The 22,952-nt window shown below is 53.7% G+C and overlaps 1 protein-coding gene across 2 annotated transcripts in view; it reads left to right on the top strand.

The window, feature by feature from the left end:
• Positions 1-22,952, top strand: part of SHANK3 (SH3 and multiple ankyrin repeat domains 3) — a 154,491-nt gene that overhangs the window by 27,536 nt on the left and 104,003 nt on the right. For both annotated transcript variants that reach the window (XM_069033593.1, XM_069033601.1), the window contains exons 6-10: positions 829-996; positions 2,392-2,508; positions 5,705-5,782; positions 11,376-11,442; positions 18,693-19,032. In XM_069033593.1, coding sequence (XP_068889694.1) covers positions 829-996; positions 2,392-2,508; positions 5,705-5,782; positions 11,376-11,442; positions 18,693-19,032 — 770 coding nt within the window. The remainder of the gene's footprint in view (positions 1-828; positions 997-2,391; positions 2,509-5,704; positions 5,783-11,375; positions 11,443-18,692; positions 19,033-22,952) is intronic.

Genomic DNA, 22,952 nt, shown 5'->3' with positions numbered 1-22,952 from the left:
CCCTTCCCTTCCCTTCCCTTTTTCCCTCCTCCCCTCCATTTCCTCTCTTCCTCTTTCCTTCCTTCCCTCCTTCCATCCTTTCCCTCCCTCCACCCCTCCCTTTTTCCCTCCTTCTCTCCCTTCCTCTCTCCCTCTTTCCCTCTTTCCCTCCCTCCTTCCCTCTTCTCTCCTCCCCTTTCCCAGATTTTCTCTTCTTCCCTCCCTCCTTTCCCCCTTCCCTCTCTCCCTCTCTTTTCCCTCCTTTCCTCCTTCTCTCCTTCCTCTCCTCCTTTCCCTCCTTTCCCCCCATCCCTTCCTTTTTCCCTCCTTCTCTCCCTCCTTCCTCTTTCCCAGATTTTTCTTTCCTCCTCCCCCTCCATCCCTTTCCTTCCCCTCTGTCTCTCCCTCCTTCTGCTCCTTCCTTCCCTTCTCCCCTCCCCTTCCCAGATTTTTTTTCCTTCCTTCCTTCCTTCCTTCCTTCCTTCCTTCCTTCCTTCCTTCCTTCCTTCCTTCCTTCCTTCCTTCCTTCCTTCCTTCCTTCCTTCCTTCCTTCCTTCCTTCCTTCCTTCCTTCCTTCCTTCCTTCCTTCCTTCCTTCCTTCCTTCCTTCCTTCCTTCCTTCCTTCCTTCCTTCCTTCCTTCCTTCCTTCCTTCCTTCCTTCCTTCCTTCCTTCCTTCCTTCCTTCCTTCCTTCCTTCCTTCCCTCCTTCCTTCCCTCCTTCCTTCCCTCCTTCTCTCCTTCCCTCCCTCTTTCCCTCCCTCTTTCCCTCCTTCCTTCCTCCAACGGGACACGGGGTGAGCGCCTCATCCCGGACATTCCCTGAGGAACTTCTCCCTGCTTCCCTGGCAGACGCTGCTGGATCTGGGAGCATCCCCGGATTACAAGGACAGCCGGGGGCTGACCCCGCTCTACCACAGTGCCATGGTGGGGGGGGACCCCTACTGCTGCGAGCTCCTGCTGCACGACTACGCCCGGCTCGGCTGCGTGGATGAGAACGGATGGCAGGAGATCCACCAGGTGGGACGGGATCCGCAGGGATGGGATCCAACCGTGGGAATGCTCTCCTGGTGCCCATGGATGGGGTGGTTCCATACCCAGGGTTGAGGGCTGGACTCTGGGAATGTTCTCCTGGCACTCATGGATGGGATCATTCCATGCCTGAGGTTGAGGGCTGGACTCTGGGAATGTTCTCCTGGTGCCCATGGATGGAGATCCACCAGGTGGTGGAGGGCAGGAGATCCACCAGGTGGGACGGGATCTGCAGGGACCAGGCCATGGGAATGCTCTCCTGGTGCCCATGGATGGGGTGGTTCCACCTCTGGGGTTGAGGGCTGGATTGGGATTGAGCGTTGGACCCTGGGAATGTTCTCCTGGTGCCCATGGATGGAGCTCCACCAGGTGGGATGGGATCTGCAGGGATGGGATCCAACCATCCAACCACTGGGAATGCTGTCCCAGTGCCCATGGATGGGGTGGTTCCATCCCCTGGGTTGAGGGCTGGACTCGGGAATGTTCTCCTGGTGCCCATGGATGGAGATCCACTAGGTGGTGGAGAGCAGGAGATCCACCAGGTGGGATGGGATCTGCAGGGATGGGATCAGGCCATGGGAATGCTCTCCTGGTGCCCATGGATGGGGTCATTCCATGCCTGGAGTTGAGGCCTGGACTCTGGGAATGCTGTCCATGGATGGGCTCATCCCATTCCCGGGATTGAGGGCTGCACTGCGCCAGCTCTGGCTCCATCCCAGATTTTCCGGCCTCTCCCAGTGGTTGGGATCCCTCCCAAAGGATGGCTGGCTCCATGGAGAACACTTTGGGATCCCAGATCCAAATCCCAGTTGTGCCTATCCCTGTTTTCCCCACTGAATCCCCGTTCTCCAAGGGGATTTGGAGAAACACTTGGATTGGGAGTCAGGAGCTCTGACTTTCAGAGATCCTTTGGGAGAAGGAGGGATGGGATCCCATTGGAATATCTCCCACTACACCCCCCGCTCCGAGAGGGGGACAAAAACTCCAGGGATGTGTCCGTGTGATCCCAATTCTTGGATCCAGCTCTCCCTGCTGCCTCCACCTCCTTGGCTGATCCTCGAATCCCAGGATGGACCAAACCTGGAGGGAAACATCCCAGTTTTCCAGAGATCCAGGGCCCTGAGTTCACCCCGAGCCACCAACCAGCCCGGAGCAACCTCTGGATCCAGGATGATCCAAACCTTTCCCGTTGATCCCGGGCTGATTTATCCCACGGCTGCCCAGCTGGAGCTGGGAAGAGCCACATCCATTCCCACAGAATTCCCAGCTTCCACATCCAAATTTCCGAGCCTGCCTGAATCCAGTGGAGGATTTTGGGGATTCCTCCGGTTCCTGCTGCTCCCTGATTCCCGCTTTTCCCTGTTTTTTCCGCCTCCGGAGCAGGCCTGTCGCTACGGACACGTGCAGCACCTGGAGCATCTCCTGTTCTACGGAGCGGACATGACGGCCCAGAACGCCTCAGGAAACACCGCCCTGCACATCTGCGCCCTCTACAACCAGGTGGGACAGGGATGGGGCCAGGGGACACCACGGGGGAGGTGGCACCGGCCTGGGACACTCCTGGATCTCCCCATTCCCAAATCCAGAGGGTGGAATCTGTCCCTGTCCTTGGATGAGGCCATTTCTCCTCATAGTTCCAGATTTTGGATTCCCTGGGAGAACATCCCATGGTGGAATCTGTGGGATGTGGGGACAGGGGACACCACGGGGGATGTGGCACCAGCCTGGGACTCTCCTGGATCTCCCCATTCCCAAATCCAGAGGCTGGAATCCGTCCCTGTCCCAGGATAATTCTGTTTGAGGCCGTTTCTCCTCACAGCTCCTGGGTTTGGGTTCCACAGGAGCTCCTGGGATTGGCTCCCATGGTTGAATCTTTGGGATCTGGGGCCAGGGGACACCACGGGGGAGGTGGCACCAGCCTGGGACTCTCCTGGATCTTCCCATTCCCAAATCCAGAGGGTGGAATCCGTCCCTGTCCTTGGATGAGGCCATTTCTCCTCATAGTTCCCGATTTTGAGTTCCCTGGGAGAACATCCCATGGTGGAATCTGTGGGATCTGGGGCCAGGGGACACCACAGAGGAGGTGGCACCAGCCTGGGACGCTCCTGGATCTCCCCATTCCCAAATCCAGAGGCTGGAATCCGTCCCCGTCCCAGGATAATTCTGTTTGAGGCCATTTCTCCTCATCCTTCCTGGGTTTGGGTTGCATAGAAGAACATCCCATGGTGGAATCTGTGGGATTTGGAGCCGGGGGACACCACGGGGGAGGTGGCACCGGCCTGGGACGCTCCTGCATTTCCCCAGTCCCAAATCCAGAGGCTGGAATCCGTCCCTGTCCCAGGATAATTCTGTTTGAGGCCGTTTCTCCTCATCCTTTCTGGGTTTGGGTTCCATAGAAGAACATTCCATGGTTGAATCTTTGGGATCTGGGGCCAGGGGACACCACGGGGGAGGTGGCACCAGCCTGGGACTCTCCTGGATCTCCCCATTCCCAGATCCAGAGGGTGGAATTCATCCTTGTCCTTGGATGAGGCCGTTTCTCTTCCTAGCCCCAGCCTGGCTTTGGATTTACCAGGAGAACATTCCAGGGTTGAATCCATCCCGTTCCCAAAATATTTTCTGGGACAGCCAGAGCACTCTCATGGCTCTCCCCATTCCCAAATCCAGAGGGTGGCGTCCTCTCCCTATCCTTGGATGAGGCTGCTTCTCTTTCCCCAAATCCCGAGGGTTCTTCCATGTGGATTCCACTCCTCGTCCTGGGATGAGGCCGGTCCTGGTCCCAGCCGGATTTGGGATTTCCTGAGAGAACATTCCATGATTGAGAGAACATTCCATGATCCAATCTCTGCCATTCCCATGGATTAACCCCTTCTATTCCCATGGATAAACCCCTCCCACCCCATGGATTATCCCTCCCACCCCATGGATTAACCCCTCCCGTTCCATGGATTAACCCCTCCCATTCCCATGGTTTAATCCCTTCCATTCCATGGATTAACCCCTCCTGTTCCATGGATTAACCCCTCCCATTCCCATGTTTTAACCCCTCAATTCCCATGGATTAACCCCCATGGATTAACCCCTCCCACCCCATGCATTAACCCCTCCCCTTCCATGGATTAACCCCTTCCATTCCCATGGATAAACCCCTCCCACCCCATGGATTAACCCCTCCCATTCCCATGGTTTAATCCCTCCCATTCCATGGATTATCCCTCCCATTCCCATGTTTTAACCCCTCCCATTCCCATGTTTTAACCCCTCCCATCCCATGGATTATCCCTCCCACCCCATGGATTAACCCCTCCCCTTCCATGGATTAACCCCTCCTGTTCCATGGATTAACCCCTCCCATTCCATGTTTTAACCCCTTCCATTCCATGGATTAACCCCTCCCATTCCCATGCATTAACCCCTCTCATTCCATGGATTAACCCCTCCTACCCCATGCATTAACCCCTCCCGTTCCACGGATTAACCCCTTCCATTCCCATGTTTTAACCCCTCCCCTTCCATGGATTAACCCCTTCCATTCCCATGTTTTAACCCCTCCCATTCCATGTTTTAACCCCTCACATTCCATGGATTAACCCCTCACATTCCATGGATTAACCCCTCCCATTCCATGTTTTAACCCCTCCCATTCCCATGGTTTAACCCCTCCCATTCCCAAAATATTTTGCTGCTTCGCTTCCCAACCTTTTCCGGAATTTTCCCTCCCATTTCCTCTTCCCGCTCCCCGGAATTGCTTGAGAAGGAGCGGCCGGGTGGGTGGAGATTCCCAGTTTGCTCCCATTCCGTTGGAATTCCACATTCCGTGGCTTCTGGGGAAAAACACAAGGCCCAGAATCCCATTCTTCTCCCAAATGTCCCTCAATTCTTCCCAAAATCCTGGAATTTTGGAGCAGGCACCATTCCTGTCCTGTTTTCCAGGTGGTTCCCAACTCCGTTCAGAATTCCAGGGGGATGGAAAATCCCTCTCTGGTCTCTGCCGGGATCTGAGAATTTCTCCTGGAGCTTTTCCTCCTTCCCAGAGACTTTTATCCATTGTCTGAAGGGGGTTTTTTGGGATTAGGAAGGGAATTCCCAAGTTTTGAGACTTTAAAAATGGATCCCTGCTTTTCTGGAAGTGGGAATTGGGTTGGGATTGTGGTGGGATCGTTCTGCACATGCAGGAATCCGGGATCACATTCCCACCCTCTGGAATGGGGCGGGGAGAGCGGGATTGGAGGGTCCAGGAGCTCCTGAAATCCCTGAATGAACATTCCCAACAAGCCAAAGGCTTTAGGGAACAGTAGGAGCTGGGAATGTGTCCTGGAATCCTTGGAGAAGGGGCAGAATCCTGGGAAAAGGAGGAGAATCCTTGGAAAAGAGGCAGAATCCTGGGAAAAGGAGGAGAATCCTTAGGGAAGGAGGAGGATCCTTGGAAAAGGAGGGGCAGAATCCATGGAAAAGGGGCAGAATCCTTGGAAAAGAGGCAGAATCCTTGGAGAAGTTGGATCTGGATGATCCCAAAAATCCCTTCCAGCCTGGAATTCCATGATTCCATAACTTGCTCCATTTCCAGTTGGGAATGCCCAATCCTTAGGGAATGCTCATCCTTCCTCTTCCAACGGATTTTCCGGAGCGCGGTTGGATCCGTTCCCCCCAATCCCGCTCTAATTCCTGTTTTCCCGTTTTTTTTCTCCCTTCCCAGGAAAGCTGTGCCCGGGTTCTCCTCTTCCGAGGCGCCAGCAAGGAAATCCGGAATTACAACAGCCAGACGGCATTCCAGGTGAGGAGAATTCCCGGGAATCCCGTGGAGCTTCCCGTTATTCCCACAGCAGCTCTGCCACGTGTCCAGGGATTTTTCCAGGTGGGATTTTTCCCACTGGGAAAGGATTTGGGATGAGCATTTGGCACCGGAACGGGAGGGAGGGAAAAGCACCCGGAATTTCTGGGAGAGGATGGGAATGTGGGAATGTGGGATACGGCGGTGGAAAGGAGAAGTTGTTGCTGGTTTTTTGGGATGGGAATGTTTGGGATGGGGGAGAATCCTTGGCAAACGAGCAGAAAGCCCTCACATTCCATGGATATCTCCCATTATCCCAGGTTTTTCCAAGCCCTGTCCAACCTTGGACAATTCCAGGGATGAAGCAGCCACAGGTCCTCCGGATCATTGAATTCCTTGGGGGTTTTTTGGGGAATTTTCTTGCTTTTCCAACCATTAAATTTGGGAGGATCCATCCAGACGTGGCCACAGCACCGGGAATTTTAAATAGCGATGGAAAATCAAGAATTCCTTGGGATTCGTATGGAAAAAATTCCCAAACCAGCACAAATCCATCGGAATTTTCTTTCCTATCGATCCCAAGGGGTTTTTTATGGATGGGAGCAGTGACTTGGGAATCGAGCCGAATCCTGGGATGGAGAAATCCCGGATTTCCTCCTTCCCTGCCTCCTGTTCCAGTGGGATCCCGGTGTTGGCTCATCCCAAACATTCCTGGATTCTTGCAGTTTTCCCAGCCCATTGCATGGAGGAGAAAATTCCGGGAAAAAGGCAGGAAGCCCTCAGGTGTGGAGGAAAAAATTCCAGGAAAAAGGGAGGAAACCCTGAGGTATCCAAAGCTTTCCCAGGCAATTCCATGGAGGAAAAAATTCCAGGAAAAAGGGAGGAAACCCTGAGGTATCCAAAGCTTTCCCAGGCAATTCCATGGAGGAAAAAATCCAGGAAAAAGGGAGGAAACCTCAGGTGTGGATGAAAAAATTCCAGGAAAAAAGGAGGAAACCCTGAGGTATCCAAAGCTTTCCCACGCTGCTCCATGGAGTAATAAATTCCAGGAAAAAGGGAGGAAACCTCAGGTATCCAAAGCTTTCCCAGGCAATTCCATGGAGGAAAAATTCCAGGAAAAAGGGAGGAAATCCTCAGGTGTGGAGAAAAATAATTCCAGGAAAAAGGGAGGAAACCTCAGGTATCCAAAGCTTTCCCAGGCAATTCCGTGGAGTAAAAAATTCCAGGAAAAAGGGAGGAAATCCTCAGGTGTGGAGGAAAAAATTCCAGGAAAAAGGGAGGAAACCCTGAGGTATCCAAAGCTTTCCCAGGCAATTCCATGGAGTAAAAAATTCCAGGGAAAAGGGGAGCCTGTTCCGGTGGGATCCCTAAAGCCGGGAGGTTCAGGTTGGATTTCAGGAGGAGGTTCCGCATCCAGAGGGTGTCGGACACCGAACATTCCCAGGGAATGGGCGCGTTCCCAAGGCTGCCGGAGCTCCAGGAATGCTTGGAAAACGCTCCCAGGGATTTTTGGGATGTCCTGGCCAGGGCCGGGATTTGGACCCATGACCCCTGTGGATCCCAGAATTCCAGGAATGCTTGGACAACGCTCCCAGGGATTTTTGGGATGTCCTGGCCAGGGCCAGCAGTCGGCTCCACGATCCCTGTGTATCCAACTCTGGATTTCCCAGGATTTCTGACCTTTCCATGTCCCTTCAAGATATTCCCAGTGGGATTTGAGGCAGGAAGTTCTTCCTGCCTGGCTCCAGGGCCTCTCCCAAGCCAAGGGCTCCAGAATTCCAGGGAAATCCTCCATTTTCCCACCCCTCGCCCTCCACGCCGGGGATTTCCAGCAGGTTTTGGATCAAATTCCATGGCTGGCAGCGCCGGGATGGGTTTTTCCCGCTCGGCTCATCTGTAGGGATCCATCTGCTGCTCCCGGGGTTTGTGGGGTGCCAGATCCTGGTGCCACCTCCCGGCTGCATCCGTGGGATGCGGAGAAGTCGGGAATGGCGGCCCAGATGGAGCCGCCAGCTGGGAGCAGCGGGATTGACCCGGGAGCGGTGCCAGGATTCGGGAAGCCGGGAACAAAGCTGGGATGTGCTGGGAGCCAGGCCAGGGAAAGGTGGGAAAGTTTGGGAAGAGGGGGGATTAAATCCACGGCAAAGGATCAGCCTGGTGTTTTCTGGGATCATGGGAAGCTGGAAAATCATTGGGAAGGACTCGATAATTGGAGAAGGGACGGGACGGGATGGGATGGGATGGGATCCATGGGATCTGTGGGATCGATGGGATGGGATGGGATGGGATCCATGGGATAGGATGGAATCCATGGGATAGAATGGAATCCATGGGATCCATGGGATAGGATGGGATGGGATCCATGGGATAGGATGGGATGGAATCCATGGGATTAGATCCATGGGATCCATAGGATCCATGAGATGGGATGGGGTCTATGGGATCTATAGGATCTATGGGATGGGATGGGATCCATGGGATGGGATGGGATGGGACCCATGGGATGAGATCCATGGGATCTATGGGATCTATGGGATGGGATGGGATGGGATGGGATGGGATGGGATGGGATGGGATGGGATGGGATGGGATGGGATGGGATGGGATGGGATGGGATGGAATCCATGGGATGAGATCAATGGGATCCATGGGATCTATGGGATTGATGGGATGGGATCCATGGGATGGGATGGGATGGGATCCATGGGATCACTGGGATGGGATGGAAGGAATCTGGGATAGGGGAAGGGGTCCCTGCCTATGGAATGGGATCAGGATGGGCTTTAAGGCCCTTTCCAACCCAAACCATTCCATGAATCCATGATAAAACCAGCGGACAACAGAATTCCGGGACAAACCTGGGATGTGCTCCATGATCCCACAATTCCGTGACTCCCAACCCATTTTCAGGAACATTCCCACGCCAGACTTCCAATGAAACTCCTGATTTTTCACTCGGACTTGGAATTTTGGGAGAATCCATCTTTGGATTGCTGGGGTCATCCGTTAATTTTTTATGGGATGAACTCGGAAGTCCAAACGCTCCTTTCCCATCTTTCAGCTTCTTTTTCCTTCCAAATTCCCCGAATTCCAGTCATTTTTCCTTCTTTCCCAACCCCGTAACCTCTGGCAGAGCAGAATTTCTGGGTTGAAATCCAAGGAAAGGCAGAAAAATCGGGATTGGGAGCGAACTTGAGGGAAAAAGGGAGGAATCCTCAGGTGTGGAGGAAAAAATTCCAGGAAAAGGGGAGGAAACCCTGGAATATCCGAAGCTTTCCCTCAATTTCCGACCTGAATTTCCCTTTTTCCCGGCAATCCTGGGAATCGCTCCCAGCTCTGGCTCAGGGGGGTGGAACAGGGAATTTTGGGCTTGGAAAAGTGGGAAAAAGGGAGAGAAATAACGAGGAGAGCGGGAAAATTCCAGCTGGGAATGGAGGGAGCTGGAGGCTCTGAGTCACCGGGATAAATTTATCCCTGGTCACAAGTCGGGATGCAAATGCGATGCAAATGAGATGCAAATGAGCCCCGTGTGGCTCTTGGAAGTGTGGAACACCTGGATAACCCCGATTCCCATGGGAAAAGGGTGGGATGGGCCCGAGCTGGGGCTGGTTGTTCCCGTTGGTTTTCATCCCGGATCATCCCGATCCAGCTGCTTCCCATTCCCGAGGAAGTGTGGGAGCCTGGGAAAAGCTGGGATAGGCTGGGAAAGGCTGGGAGAGGCTGGGAAAGGCTGGGAAAAGCTGGGAAAATCTGGGAAAGGCTGGGAGAGGCTGGGAAAAGCTGGGAAATGCTGGGAAAGGCTGGGAAAGGCTGGGAAAAGCTGGGAAAACTGGGAAAGGCTGGGAAAGGCTGGGAAATGCTGGGAAATGCTGGGAAAAGCTGGGAAAAGCTGGGAGAGGCTGGGAAAGGCTGGGAAAGGCTGGGAAATGCTAGGAGAGGCTGGGAAAAGCTGGGAAAAGCTGGGAGAGGCTGAGAAAGGCTGGGAAAAGCTGGGAGAGGCTGAGAAAGGCTGGGATAGGCCGGGAAAGGCCGGGAAAGGCTGGGAAAGGCCGGGAAAGGTTGGGAAAGGCTGGGATAGGCTGGGAAAGGCCGGGAAAGGTTGGGAAAGGCTGAATTTGGAATTTTTCCCCAGTTCCGGAAGAAATGCGGGAGAAGTTTGGTTCCTTTGTTGGTTCTGTGTTAACCCAACTTCCCAGAATCCCGGGATTATTGAGGATGGGAAAGAATTCCAAGGTCACCAAGTCTAAATTGGGCCAAATCCCAGCCCTGAGTGGAATTCCAGGAATTCCTTGGACACTTCTAGGGATGGCGACTCCGAACCTCCCTGGGCAGCCCCTTTGGATTCTCCAAGGATTTTGTTCCTTTGGGTTTTCTGAGGAATTTTTTCCTTTGCATTCTCCAAGAATTTTTTCCTTTGGGTTTTCCGAGGATTTTGTTTGTTTGGGTTTTCCAAGGAATTTCGTTCCTTTGGATTCTCCTTCCTGCCAAGGGAAGGCCCGGCATGGGTGGTGGGAAGGCAATGTTGGATGTTGGGCTGGAATTCCAGGATTCTCCTGGAGCTGTCCAAGTGGAAGTGGCTCCTTGGCCGGGAATGGGTCGGTCCTGAGGGATCTGGGGATTTGGGAATTTGGGATTTGGGACTGGGGGATTTGGGGATTTGGGATTTGGGGATTTGGAGACTTGGGGATCAGGGTATTTGGGATTTGGGATTTTGGAATTTGGGATTTTGGGATTTGGGGATTTGGGGATTGGGGTATTTGGGGATTTGGGGACTTGGAGAATTGAGGACTTCAGGATATGGGAATTTGGGAATTTGGGATTTGGGAATTTGGGATTTCGGATTTGGGGATTTGGGAATTTGGGATTTGGGGAATTTGGGGATTTAGGGACTTGGGGATTTGAGGATTTGGGGATTTGGGAATTTGGGATTTCAGATTTGGGAATTTGGGATTTGGGGATTTGAGGATCGGAGTATTTGGGAATTTGGGGATTTGGGGAATTTGGGGATTTGGGGACTTGGGGACTTGGAGAATTGAGGACTTCAGGTTTTGGGGACTTTTGGACCTGAAGATTTGGGGATCTGGGGATTTGAGGACTCAGGGATTTGGGGATTTGGGAATTTGGGGCCTTGGCTGCTGGGAAATCCCCTTCCATCAGGACCAGGCTGCCCAGGGCGTTCCAAATCCCTGGAAAAATCCCCAAATCCCAGGGATGTGGCACTTGGGGACACGGCTCAGTGACCACACCTGGCCCTGCCTTGGCAGCTGCGCTGGCTCATCCCAAACCTCTCCGGAATCCCAGGATTTTAAGCAGGATCCAAACCCAACACTCTGGGAGCATTCCAGGATCTGGGATGAATTCCTGGCTGGAATCCGGATGTCACCCCCAGGGGACAAGGACAGGGATTGTTCCCAAGCCGGGGCCGCTCAAACCCTCGGCACACGGAGCCGGGAAGGCGTCGGCACCTCGGAATTCCCGGATGAGCTGAGGCAGAAGAATCCTTGGCTTTCCCCCATGGGAAGCAGCTGTTGCCATCCATATGGAAGCTCCGGAGCCACTCGGAGCAGCTCATCCCGGTTTTCCGGCTCTTTTCCAGGTGGCCATCATTGCAGGGAATTTCGAGCTGGCGGAAATCATCAAAACCCACAAAGAGTCCGATGTTGGTGAGTTGGATTTTTCCCACTTTTCCCGGTTTTCTCCTTTCCTGTGGATCCCAGGGCTGGATTGGGGAGTGTGGGGAGGGGGAGGGGTGGGAATGAATGGATTTTCCCAGTGTTGCATCCATGGAATCTGCAGCCAGTTTGGATCTTGGAAGTGTCAGATTCCCGTGGGATTGCTGGGATTCAGCCTGGCTGATGTTCCCGAGCTCTGGAATGATCCTGGAATTGCTCTGCTGGAAAATCTGTATTTTTCCTCTCTTTTTGCATCCCTGAGGCTGCTTCATTCCCAAAATCCCAGGGTTTGGGGCAAGGAGGAAAAATCCTCCAGGAAAAGGAGAAAAGCGGGAGCTGATCCCGTTGGATTTGCTTTTTCAAGGAATATTTTGGGAATTTTGATCCCTTGGGTCCCTTTTCCATCTTTCCCCGGTGCTGATGTCCCCACGGGAGAAATTCCACGAAAAAAGCGGATTTAGATCAGGAATAAAATCCACACTTGTTGCATTTCCTTGGATTATTCCAAGGAATTTATGGACCCAGAGCTGCCAACGGAGGGAGCAGTGGGAATTCCCAGTGGTTTTCCCTCCACGATGGAACGGAGTTATCGGATCAGCAGCCGGAAAAAGAATTTAGGGAAAAATTCTTGGCTGGGAGGGACTGGCACAGAATTCAGAGAAGCCGTGGCTGCCTCTGGATCCCTGGAAGTGTCCAAGGAAAGGTTGGAGCAGCCTGGGATAGTGGGAGGTATCCCTGCCCATGGAATGGGGTGGGATTGGATGGGATTTAAGATCCTTTCCCCCCCAAATTCCTGGAATTCCATGAAAACACCGAAACATGGGAAAATAGGGATCAGTTCTTAGGGAATGTGCAGCAGGAATTGAGCTTGGCTCAATCCCAAATATCCTTTATCCCATTTTTTTTCCCAGCTCCCTATTCCTGCTAGCCAGGATCAGCCGCCGGGAATTTGGGGTGGGATGGAAAAATCGGGAAGGACTTTGGGAAGAGCCTGAAAGTTCCTTTGCAAAGTCATGGAATGAATCCAAGAGAAAAGTTTTCTGGGAAAGAAGGTTGGGAATAAACGACCTCCAAAAGTCCCTGCCAGCCTAAATTCCCCCCGGCTGGAATCCGCACCTGCGACCGAGCGGCTCCGTGATTTTCCTTGGGGATAAAAAACCCAAAAAAAAAGCAGGAAAATGAGCACGGAAAGCTGTCAGGAGCAATGGAATGTCCAGGGATCAGCTCTCGGACTCCAGAGAAAAAAATAGGTCAGGGAAGAATTCCAACCAAATTCCAAGGCAAGCAGCAGGTCCAGATGGTGCCGCCCGCAGCCGGGAGCTTCCCGGGGTTTGGAAATTGAGTTTGGAGGTTCGGGAGGAGCTGAGGAATTGTCGGAGCAGGGAACGGCTCCTGCCTGTGTCCTTCTTCCGGGGTTTATTGGGATAATTAAGGAATGTTGAGAGGATTTGGTGGGATTGGGGCTGGAATGATGCTCGTGGAAGGATCTTCCTGTGGAATTCCCAGCAGGAAGCTGGGCTGGGTTGAGGGTTTGGTGAGCCAGGGTCAGAGGGAGGAAGGAGGTTGGGAGCTTCCCAGGAGGATTCCAGGCTCATCCGTGTTTCCCTTGGGATCCGGAGCGTTCAGCAGAGCCGGAGCCTCGCGTTCCCATTTCCTGTGCTCCCAAAATTTGTGGGATTGTGTTGGAAGGGATCCTTCAATCCAACCATCCCACCTCCTTCCCCGATCCCTGGCTGCTCCAGCCTTTCCTTGGACATTCCAGGGATCCAGGGGCAGCCACAGATTCTCTGGGAATTCCAGCCCAGTCAGGAATTCCTTCCCAAGATCCCACCCCAAGCTCCCCTTTCCCACTGGGAGCCGTTCCCTGGCTCCTGTCCCAGGAATGGGGACCCAAAGCCTGGAATTTTTGGAATTCCAGCAGCCAAATTTTCCTCCTTTTCCGCACAAGCGCTCCCTTCATCCCATGGGGAATGTGGCTGGAATTCCTGCTGGGCTGGGACTCAGGGAATGCAGCGCAGATCCCTAAAAACAACCAGGATTCATCCCCTTCCCACTTCCTGGGATTTTTCTTCTCCTGATCTGGTGGGGGAGGTGGAAAAATGATCCCTGCAGGAATGTTTGGGAGCGTTCTCCGGGATTGTGTTGGAAATTGGGGATCTTCTCTGCATCCCGTGGCTTTTCCAGAGGGCAGAGGCCTCCCCTGCTCTGAGCTGCTCCCGGAACCATTCCCGAGGTTTCATTCCAGCGGATCCCAGGCTGCTCCAGCCTTTCCTTGGGCACTGCCAGGGATCCAGGGGCAGCCCCAGCTGCTCTGGGAATTCGTGGAGCAAATCCAGAGGGGGAGAACGGAACTTTCTCCAGGTGGAAATAATCCAGGAAGTGTTCCAGAAATCCTTTGGATTCCCCATCCCCAGATTTCCATCCCAAAATCCAAGCGCTCCTTATTCCAGCCCAGCCACCAGCACCGGAGAGGGAGCTGGAAATCCCGGGATTCAGGAGCTGTTCTTACCAGCAGGATCCTGGGAATTTGGCTTTTCCCAGGTTTTCCTTCCTTATTCCCGTGGCAGACAGATCTGCAAGCAGAGGTTCCTTGGATTTGGGAAGTTGGATCCCGAGGAATTGTCACCACATTCCCGCTTTTGGCACATCCCAATTCCAGGAGTTGGAGCAGGGCCTCATCTCCCACCATTCCGGGAGGGTTGGGAGACATTCCCAGCTCTGGAATTCCTGGGGGGAATTCCTGGATCACGTCGTTTAGGAACGAGGAGAGCTCATTCCAAGGGGATCCTGAGATGGATGTGATTCCATGTGCGGGGAGATCTCTGGGAATTCTCCAGGCTGGAAAATGTTGTGGAATTTTTTCCAGTTTTGGATGTGCTGTGGGAATTCTTCAGTCTGGAAATGCCATGGGAATCCTCCAGTTTGGGAGATTCCATGGGAATAATCCAGTTCTGGAAAATGCCCTGGGAATTTTCCAGTCTGGGAAGTGTCTGGGAATTCTCCAGGTTGGGAGATGCTATGGGAATTCTCCAGTGTGGGAAATGCCGTGGGAATTTTCCAGTTTGGGAATTGTTGTGGGAATTCTCCAGTCTGGGAAGTGTTGTGGGAATTCCCCACTTTGGGAAACGCTTTTTCCCTTTTCCACTCTGGGCCATTCCATGGGAATTCTCCAGTCTGGGAATTGTCGTGGGAATTCTCCAGTCTGGGAAATGTTGTGGGAATTCTCCAGTCAGGGAATTGTCGTGGGAATTCTCCAGTCTGGGAAGTGCTGCGGGAATTCCCCAGTTTTGGAGACTCCGTGGGAATTCTCCGGTGTGGGAAATGTTTTGTGGGAATTCTCCAGTCTGGGACATTCCATGGGAATTTCCCACTTTGGGAAATGCTTTTTCCCTTCACTTCTGGCTGTTCCAGGTGCCCTCTCCGGTTTGGAAAGTGGGAATTTGGGAATTTTCCACTTTGGGAAACGCGTTTTCCCTTTTCCACTTGAGGCCATTCCACGTTCCTTGCCCGCTTCCCTTTGGAATTTTCCATGATTAAATTGGAATCGTGGCCTGGAAGCGAGCAGACATTTGCGCTCCTTGTGCTTTTCCATGAATATTTATCATGGAAGCGGCGAATCCAAACAAACCTCGGAGCGCTGATTGCGCTTCGCTTCTTCCAGCTGGGAGGAATTTTCAGGATCCTCTGGAGCCTCTCCAGGCTGGGAATTCCTCGGGAAGCTTCAGTTGTGTCCCGCTCCCCTCATGGAGCATCCAGAGCCCGGTGTTTCCCTTTGGAAAACAGGGATCCGTGTTTCCCTTTGGAAAACAGGGATCCGGCTGCTCCGAGCGGTGCTGTCATGGTAACGGAAGGGATTCGTTTTGTCGGGAGAAACTCAGTAAACAGACTTGGAAAAAAGTCTGGGAAAAGGTGTGGGAAGGAACATCCAAAGCTCGTCGTGGGAATTGCTCCGAGTTTTATTCCTTCGTTGTTCTCCCTTCCCGGATTTTCCCACTGGGAATTGCGGGTTTGGGGGGCTGGGAGGAGGAAATATTCCATAGGACTGGTCTGGGAATGGCCAGGTTCTGGATCCTGGAATTCACGCTTGGGGGTTTGATACCATCGTCATCATCATCATCATCATCATCATCTCTCCCTCTCGCTCCCTTTTCCCACTGGGAATAGTGGATTCCAGAGGGTGGGATGAGGAAATCTTCCATAGAACTGAGAATCTGGCAGCGGTCTGGGAATGTCCTGATTCTGGGTCCTGGAGTTTGGACTTGGTGGTTCTTCTTCCTCATCATCATCGTCATCATCATCACTCCCTTCCCTCCTTTTCCCACTGGGAACAGTGGATTCCAGAGGAAGGGATGAGGAAATCTCCCACAGAAGTGGACACTTGGAAGTGCTCTGGGAATGTCGTGATTCCAGCTCTTGGAGTTCACACAGTGGTTCTTCACCACCCTCACCACCCTCATCATCTTCATCATCAGCATCCCTTCTTTTCTCACTGGGAACTGTGGATTCCAGAGGGTGGGATCAGGAATTCTTCCCTAGAAATGGACATTTGGAAGTGGGCTGCAGATGTCCTGATTCGGGCTCCTGGAGTTTGGAGTTTGGACTTGGTGGTTCTTCATCATCATCATCATCATCATCATCATCATCATCACTGTGCTCACCCAGCCGGTTTGGAATCCTGAATCCCAGAATTCCTGAGGTTGGAAAAGGCCTCCAAGGTCACCAAGTCCAAGCTGTGCCCACCTTGGCCCCAGCCCAGAGCCGTGAGTGGAATTCCAGGAATTCCTTGGACACCTCCAGGGATGGGCACTCCAAACCTCCCTGGGCAGCCCCTGCCAAGGCCTGACCTCCCTTTCCATGGGGAAATTCCCAAATATCCACCCTGCCCCTCCCCCGGCCCAGCCTGAGGCCGTTCCCTCTTGGGAAGTTCTTCAGGCAGCACTTTTGCTTCCTGGATTTTTTTCCAGGGATTTTCTGCAAGGAGCGATGGAGTCCAAACAGAACCATCTCCTGGAGATGTGTCCCATTCCTGGGTGACACCTTGCCTTGCTGGTGGCCCCTGGGGACATGGATCCATGGTGGCCCCACAGTGCTGGGAACGGTTGGGATTGATGATCTTGGAGAGCTTTTCCAACCCCTATGGCTCCGACATTCCATAGTTTTGATCCAGGTTTTCCCATTGGGATGACCTTGGTGGGAAAACCCTTCCTTGCTGGTGGCCCTTGGGGACCTGGATCTGTGGTGGCCTTGCAGGGGTTGGGTTTGATGGCCTGGGAGGGCTTTTCCAACTCTAAAGGCTCTGAAATTCCATCCTTTTGAGCTGTTTTCCCATTGGAATGGCTTTGGTGGGACATCCCTCCTTGCTGGTGGCCCTTGGGGCCGTGGATCCATGGTGGCCCCACAGTGCTGGGACTTGTTGGGATTGATGATTTTGGAGAGCTCTTCCAACCCCTGAGGCTCCAAAATTCCATGGTTTTGTCTGGTTTTCCCTTTGGGATAACCCGGATGTGGGCGCTGAGGGCCGGTGGTGGTGCCAGGATCCAGGAAGCGCCGCTGCCGGGAGAAATTCCCACACCCGAGGCTGGAACTCATCGGAGAACAAACGCCCGGCATTGCCACGGCAACGGGAAGAGTTCCAGGAGCCTGAAATCCTCGGACTTTGAACCTCAAATATTCCTCGGCAAAATATTCCGAGCGCAGCCTCGCTCAGCCTGGGCTGCTCCTTCCCAATCCTGGGATTCTTCTTCCCAGTCCTGGGATTCTCCTTCCCAATCCAGGGATTCTCCTTCCCAGTCCTGGGATTCTCCTTCCCATGGTGGCCTCGGAGCATCCTCAGGATTCACCTGTGGAAGGTGCCATGGAAGAGGCGGACTTGGAAGGGCGGTTCTGGGAACATCCCGAATCCAGAGGGGTCGGAATTCCCTGTTCCCTGTTCCGGCTTGGAGCGGGAGCAATCCATGTTTTTCCCAATGTTTTGACACCAGGAATGGGCTGGATGCAGCCAATTCCGCTGGATTTTGCTGCACGCGTTGGACAAATTTTCAGGATGTTAAACTTTGGGATGGGAATGGGCTCACTCAGCAAAATATTGGCAAATCCGGTTTTCCTGGAAGATTGGAATGCAGGAACCCCACGACAGAACCTCTTCTCCTTCCAGAACATCCAGATCCATTTCATGGAATTGTTCAGGCTGGAAAAGTCCTTGGAGCCCATTGAGTCCAACCATCCCCAGCACTTCCAAGGCCACCACTGATCCGTGACCCCCAAATTCCACTTGAAATCCCTCCGGGATGGGGATTCCGCTCCTTGTCCCTCTGCGGAGCCGGAGTTGCACTTCCAGGCAGATTCCGGTCACTTTTTTCTGGCATTCCCAAGGATTGGGAAGGAAGTCAGGGCAGGGAGTTGTTGGGGATTTATTCCAAGTGTTGGATTTTCCCATCTTTCCCTTGGCACATTCCTGGAGATGTGGAATAGGGATTTGGAAACAGAGGAGCAGCCGGGATTTGTGGAATTGTCCCGTGGGCGCCACCAGCTCCGATCCAGCTGGACATGGATTGTTGGGAATTCTGCTGGTCCTGGGTTGGTCCATCAGAGCTTCCTGAGGTGCCACTTCCAAACCTTCCTGTTGGTGATCCATGGTTGGATCGTCTGTCCCAGGGTGGATTCCCAGTGTTGGGAGAGAAGCTGGGAGTAGATGGAGGCCATTCCCATCTTCCCAACCCAGCTCCACATGAATTCCCAACCCTCCTTCTCCTCCACCCTCTCCCACTTTTACCCCGGCCCCTATCCCACCACCTAATCCCATATTCCCATCTTTTTCCCAGTGTGGTGCAGGATGAGGAGCTGGGAGCAGATGGAGGCCGTTCCCATCTTCCCAACCCAAGCCCACACCCATTCCCAACCTTCTCCACCACCATCTTCCCAGTGTGGAATCCACCTCTGCTTGGCCATTCCCATCTTCCCAACACAACTCCACCCCCATTCCCAACCTTCTCCTCCACCATCTTCCCAGTGTGGAATCCACCTCTGCTTGGCCATTCCCATCCTCCCAACCCAACCCCACACCCATTCCCAACCTTCTCCTCCACCATCTTCCCAGTGAGGAATCCACCTCTCCTTGGCCATTCCCATCTTCCCAACCCAACCCCACCCCCATTCCCAACCCTCCTTCTCCTCCACCCTCTCCCACCTTCACCACAGCCGCTCTCCCACCACCTAATCCCATATTCCCATCTTTTTCCCAGTGCCTTTCCGAGAAACTCCCAGCTACACCAAGCGCCGCCGCCTCCTGGGCTCCGGTGGCCTGGCGTCCCCTCGCATCCTCCAGCGCTCGGCCAGCGACAACAACCTGAAAGCCGAGAGCCGCGCCTCCTATTCCCCGGTGCCGTCGCTCCGGAGCCTCCCGCCGCAGCTCCTGGTGCAGATGCAGGAAGCGGCCGCCGGAATCGTGGCCGGAGACGGGAGCTTGGCCAGTTCCGGCAGCGCCCGCAGCGCCCACAGCCGCTCGCCCTCGCTGCAGCGCGTGCAGGAGGAGCGCGAGGCCGAGGTGCCCTCGCTCCGCCGGAGCAGCCGCGGGAAAGCCAGGTATGGGATGGGAATGGGATGGGATGGGATGCCATAGATTGGGGGCTGCGGTCCAGTGGGATGCAGGCTGGGAAGAGGGAAAGCTCAGGGAAGGTCAGTGTTGGGTGCTGGAGGTTTGTGGTTCCGTGAGGAGCGGGGCTATGGTGGATTCTTGGGTTTTCCAGGGGTTTTCCCACTGTTCTGAGGTTGGATTTCATTTTTTTTTCCTGGGTTGGATTCAGTTTTGCCCCGGGTTGGATTCAGTTTTGCCCCGGGTTTTGCCCTCCGTCCCACCCCAGCCTAGGGTTGGATTCTTGGCTTTTCCCTGTGTTTTTCCCCCACTCCAGGGTCGGATTTGGGTTTTCTCTGGGTTTTCCCTCCATCCCTTCCCATCCCAGAGTCGGATTCAGTTTTCCCCTGGATTGGATTGAGTTTTTCCCTGGGTTTTGTCCTCCATCCCTTCCCATCCCAGGGCTGGATTCTCAGTCTTTCCATAGGTTTTTTCCCCCTATTCCAAGGTTGGATTTGGGTTTTCCCTGGCTTTTCCCTCCATCCCGGCCTCAGTTTTTCCCTGAGTTTTTCCCTCCATCCCATGCTCAGATTCTGGTGTCCCCTGGCTTTTTCCCTGGCTTTTTCCCTGGGTTTTTTCCCTCCATCCCATGCTCAGATTCGGTTGTTCCCTGGCTTTTTCCCCTGAGTCTTTCCCTGGCTTTTCCCTCCATCCCTGCCTCAATTTTTCCCCCCATCCTGGGCTCGGACGGTGCCAAGTTCCCTCTGGCATTGCCATGGCAACGGGGGCGACTCCGAAACGAGGCTTGGAGGTGGCAGAGGGGACAATGCCCAGCACTGGGTGGCCCCAGCCATGATTATTGTGGATATCATGGATATCGTGGATATCATGGATATTATGGATATTGTGACTGTTTTGGATATCATGGATTCATGGATATCGTGGATATCGTGGTCGTTGATATCCCCCATGCTGAGGTTCCTCACCGGAACCTCCCTTGGGCCGGTGACCAGTGACCCCGTCCCATCACCGTTGGAAGTGTCCGTGTGCGACTGGTGGGATTGGGATTGGGATTGGGATTGGGATTGGCCCGGATCTCGTGTTATCCTCGTCCCTACTGGCCATGTCCAATGGGAATGTTGCTTTGGCTGGGATTGGGAATGGGGTCGCCCTGTGTCCCTCAACGTGTCCAGGGCTTCTGGGATATCCCTGTGGTGACCATGGAACCAGGAGTTGTATTTGGAGAATTCTGTGGGAATTAAGGAATGCTGGAATGCTTGGGTGGCGAGGATCCTAAAGCTGATCCAATTCCACTTCATTCCAAAAGCAGGGAAACTTCCCCCATCCCAGGCTGCTCCAGCCTGGCCTTGGCCACTGCCAGGGATCCAGGGGCAGCCCCAGCTGCTCTGGGCACCCTGTGCCAGGGCCTGCCCACCCTCCCAGCCAGCAATTCCCAATTCCCAATCTCCCATCCAGCCCTGCCCTCTGGCACTGGGAAGCCATTCCCTGGCTCCTGGCCCTCCAGCCCTTGGCCCCAGTCCCTCTGCAGCTCTCCTGGAGCCCCTTTAGGCCCTGCAAGGGGCTCTCAGCTCTCCCTGGAGCTTCTCCTCTCCAGGTGAGCATCCCCAGCTCTCCCAGCCTGGCTCCAGAGGGGCTCCAGCCCTCAGAGCAGCTCCGGGGCCTCCTCTGGAATTGTTCCAACAATTCCAAGTCCTTTTCCTGTTGGATCCCGGGCCTGGAGCAGCTCTGCAGGTGGGGTCTCAGAGCAAATATTCCAGAGGAAAATTCCCCATGGATAAATGGATGATGGGATTGGAAACAGCCTCAGGCAAATTCGGCGCCGTCACCTCCAGGTGCTCCGGGCTGGGAATTTCCCATGGGAAGGACAGGGAAGGGGAAAGGTTTGGAATGGGATCGGGGAAGGGGAACAGTTTGGAATGGGATCAGGAATGAGGGAAAGGTTTGGAATGGGATCAGGGAAGGGGAAAGCTTTGGAATGGGATCAAGGAAGGGGAAAGCTTTGGAATGGGATCAGGAATGAGGGAAAGCTTTGGAATGGGATCAGGAATGAGGGCAAGTGCCTTGCAGATGGATTTGGGAGAGCGGGATCGTTCCCTTAGAAACGACAGGAGCAGCTGGAAATCTGGGAAGAATATTAAAAATAGGGAATGGCGGGAATGGGAAACCTCCACCTGTTCCCTGGCGCCGGGAGGAAGGAAATTCCTGGGAATTTCCACACGAAACCAGGCGAACACAGAGGGAATAGCTCGGGAATTCGGGATGTGCTGGAGGCTGATCCAGAGTGGGATGCGGAGGCTTTGGGAGATCAAAAATATCCAGAAAGTCTTGGAAATATTCCCAAAATTACCTGGAGCCCAACTCCTTGCCCAAACTTCCCAAGGATTCCCGGAGCTGGCTCCATTATTCCCAACCTTTTGCAGGGAAAATATCCCTGGGAAAGGAGCGTTTTGCTCCATTATTTCCAGGTCCTCCTGTGGTTTTCCAGGGATAGAAGGATCATGGAATTGTGGAATTTCCAGGAAAAATTCCCAGGTTTGCAGCCTGAGGGTTTAGAATGGTTCAAGTTGGAAAAAAACCTTGGAAGTTTTCCTTCCCAACAAAACCGCCTTCGCTCCATGGCAAGGGATATCCATAAATACCCGGAGTCCTCTCACATTTTCCTGGAAAAATCCCAGAGAAAAATGGATTCTGGGATAGGTTTTCCAGGGAATATTAGGAATGTTTGGTGTTGTCCCAATTTTTGATTCCGAGGGTGGAAACTCCCAGGAAAATTGGGATTGGTTTCCAAAAACAGCTCCCTCTGGAGTTTTCCAGCCCTTTCCCAGCTCCCTCTGGAGTTTTCCAGCCCTTTCCCAGCTCCCTCCAGTGTTTTCCAGCCCTTTCCTAGCTCTCTCCAGGGTTTTCCAGCCCTCCGGAATTTTCCAGCCCCTTCCCAACTCCCTCTGGAGTTTTCCAGCTCCTTCCCAACTCCGCTCCCTTCCCTGGTCCCGCTCCAGCCCTTCCAGGGCTTTCCAGAGCTGCTCCCAGAATTCCAGGGGATCCCTCAGCCGTGCCCGGGAGCAGCAGGGTTGGGACAGCAGAACTTTTCCAGGCGTTTTCCAGGTTTTACTTGGATCCCTCCTCTGTCTCTGCCGGGTGTGACTGTGACTCACTCCCCACGTGCCGGAGCCTCCGCGCTTTTCCCAATCCCACTCCAACACCACGAGATCCAATTCCTTGTGCTGGGATGATCCCTCCGGAGATTTCATTCCCGAAACTCATCCCGATCCATCGCAGCCCCATTCCCGGGTTTTGGAGGCCTGGCAGCCCCTCTGCGGCTTTGGGAAGTTGGGAAGGAGCTGGGATCCATCCTGGTTTTCCTGAAGGAAGGGATGGCCCTGCTCAGCTCCCGATGCATCCCGGATATTCCCACTTGGGGAAGGGAGGCTTTGGAGCAGGGAATCATCCCCTGCATTTGGGGAAGAGCCGATCCAAGGCTGAGATTCCCGGGAGCAGCTCCTTTTCCCACCCATCCATGACAATTCCCTCTGATCCCGCGTCTCTTCCAGCCGGGCTTTGTTTGCTCCAGGTTTTTTCTTTTTATTTCCCAAGGAATTCCGTGCCTGAATTCCAGCTTTTCTCATTCCCATTTCCCATTTGCCCTGGACACACAACCGGAGCTTCCAAGAGAAAACCCTAATCCCTCCTTAACATTCCAGGTGTGTCCAGCCAGGTTTGTTCCAAAATCCTTCCTTAATTCCCACTGCTGTTTTCCAGGTGGGATCTTCCCTCCCCATCCAAAATGTCCCTGTTTATCCCAACTTTCAGCCCTTTGGAATTTCCACATCCATAGGGAAGTTTGCCTTCTTTGCCATCAGCCAAAAGAGCACCAGGAATTCCCAGCAATTCCTGGGGTTTTTTTTTCCTGCTG

The sequence above is a fragment of the Aphelocoma coerulescens genome, chromosome 1A (genome assembly GCF_041296385.1).
Source record: "Aphelocoma coerulescens isolate FSJ_1873_10779 chromosome 1A, UR_Acoe_1.0, whole genome shotgun sequence".
In the NCBI taxonomy this organism is placed as follows: Eukaryota; Metazoa; Chordata; class Aves; order Passeriformes; family Corvidae; genus Aphelocoma; species Aphelocoma coerulescens.
The sequence above is the reverse complement of the archived record's forward strand: the minus strand, read 5'-3'. Positions and strand labels throughout refer to the sequence as shown.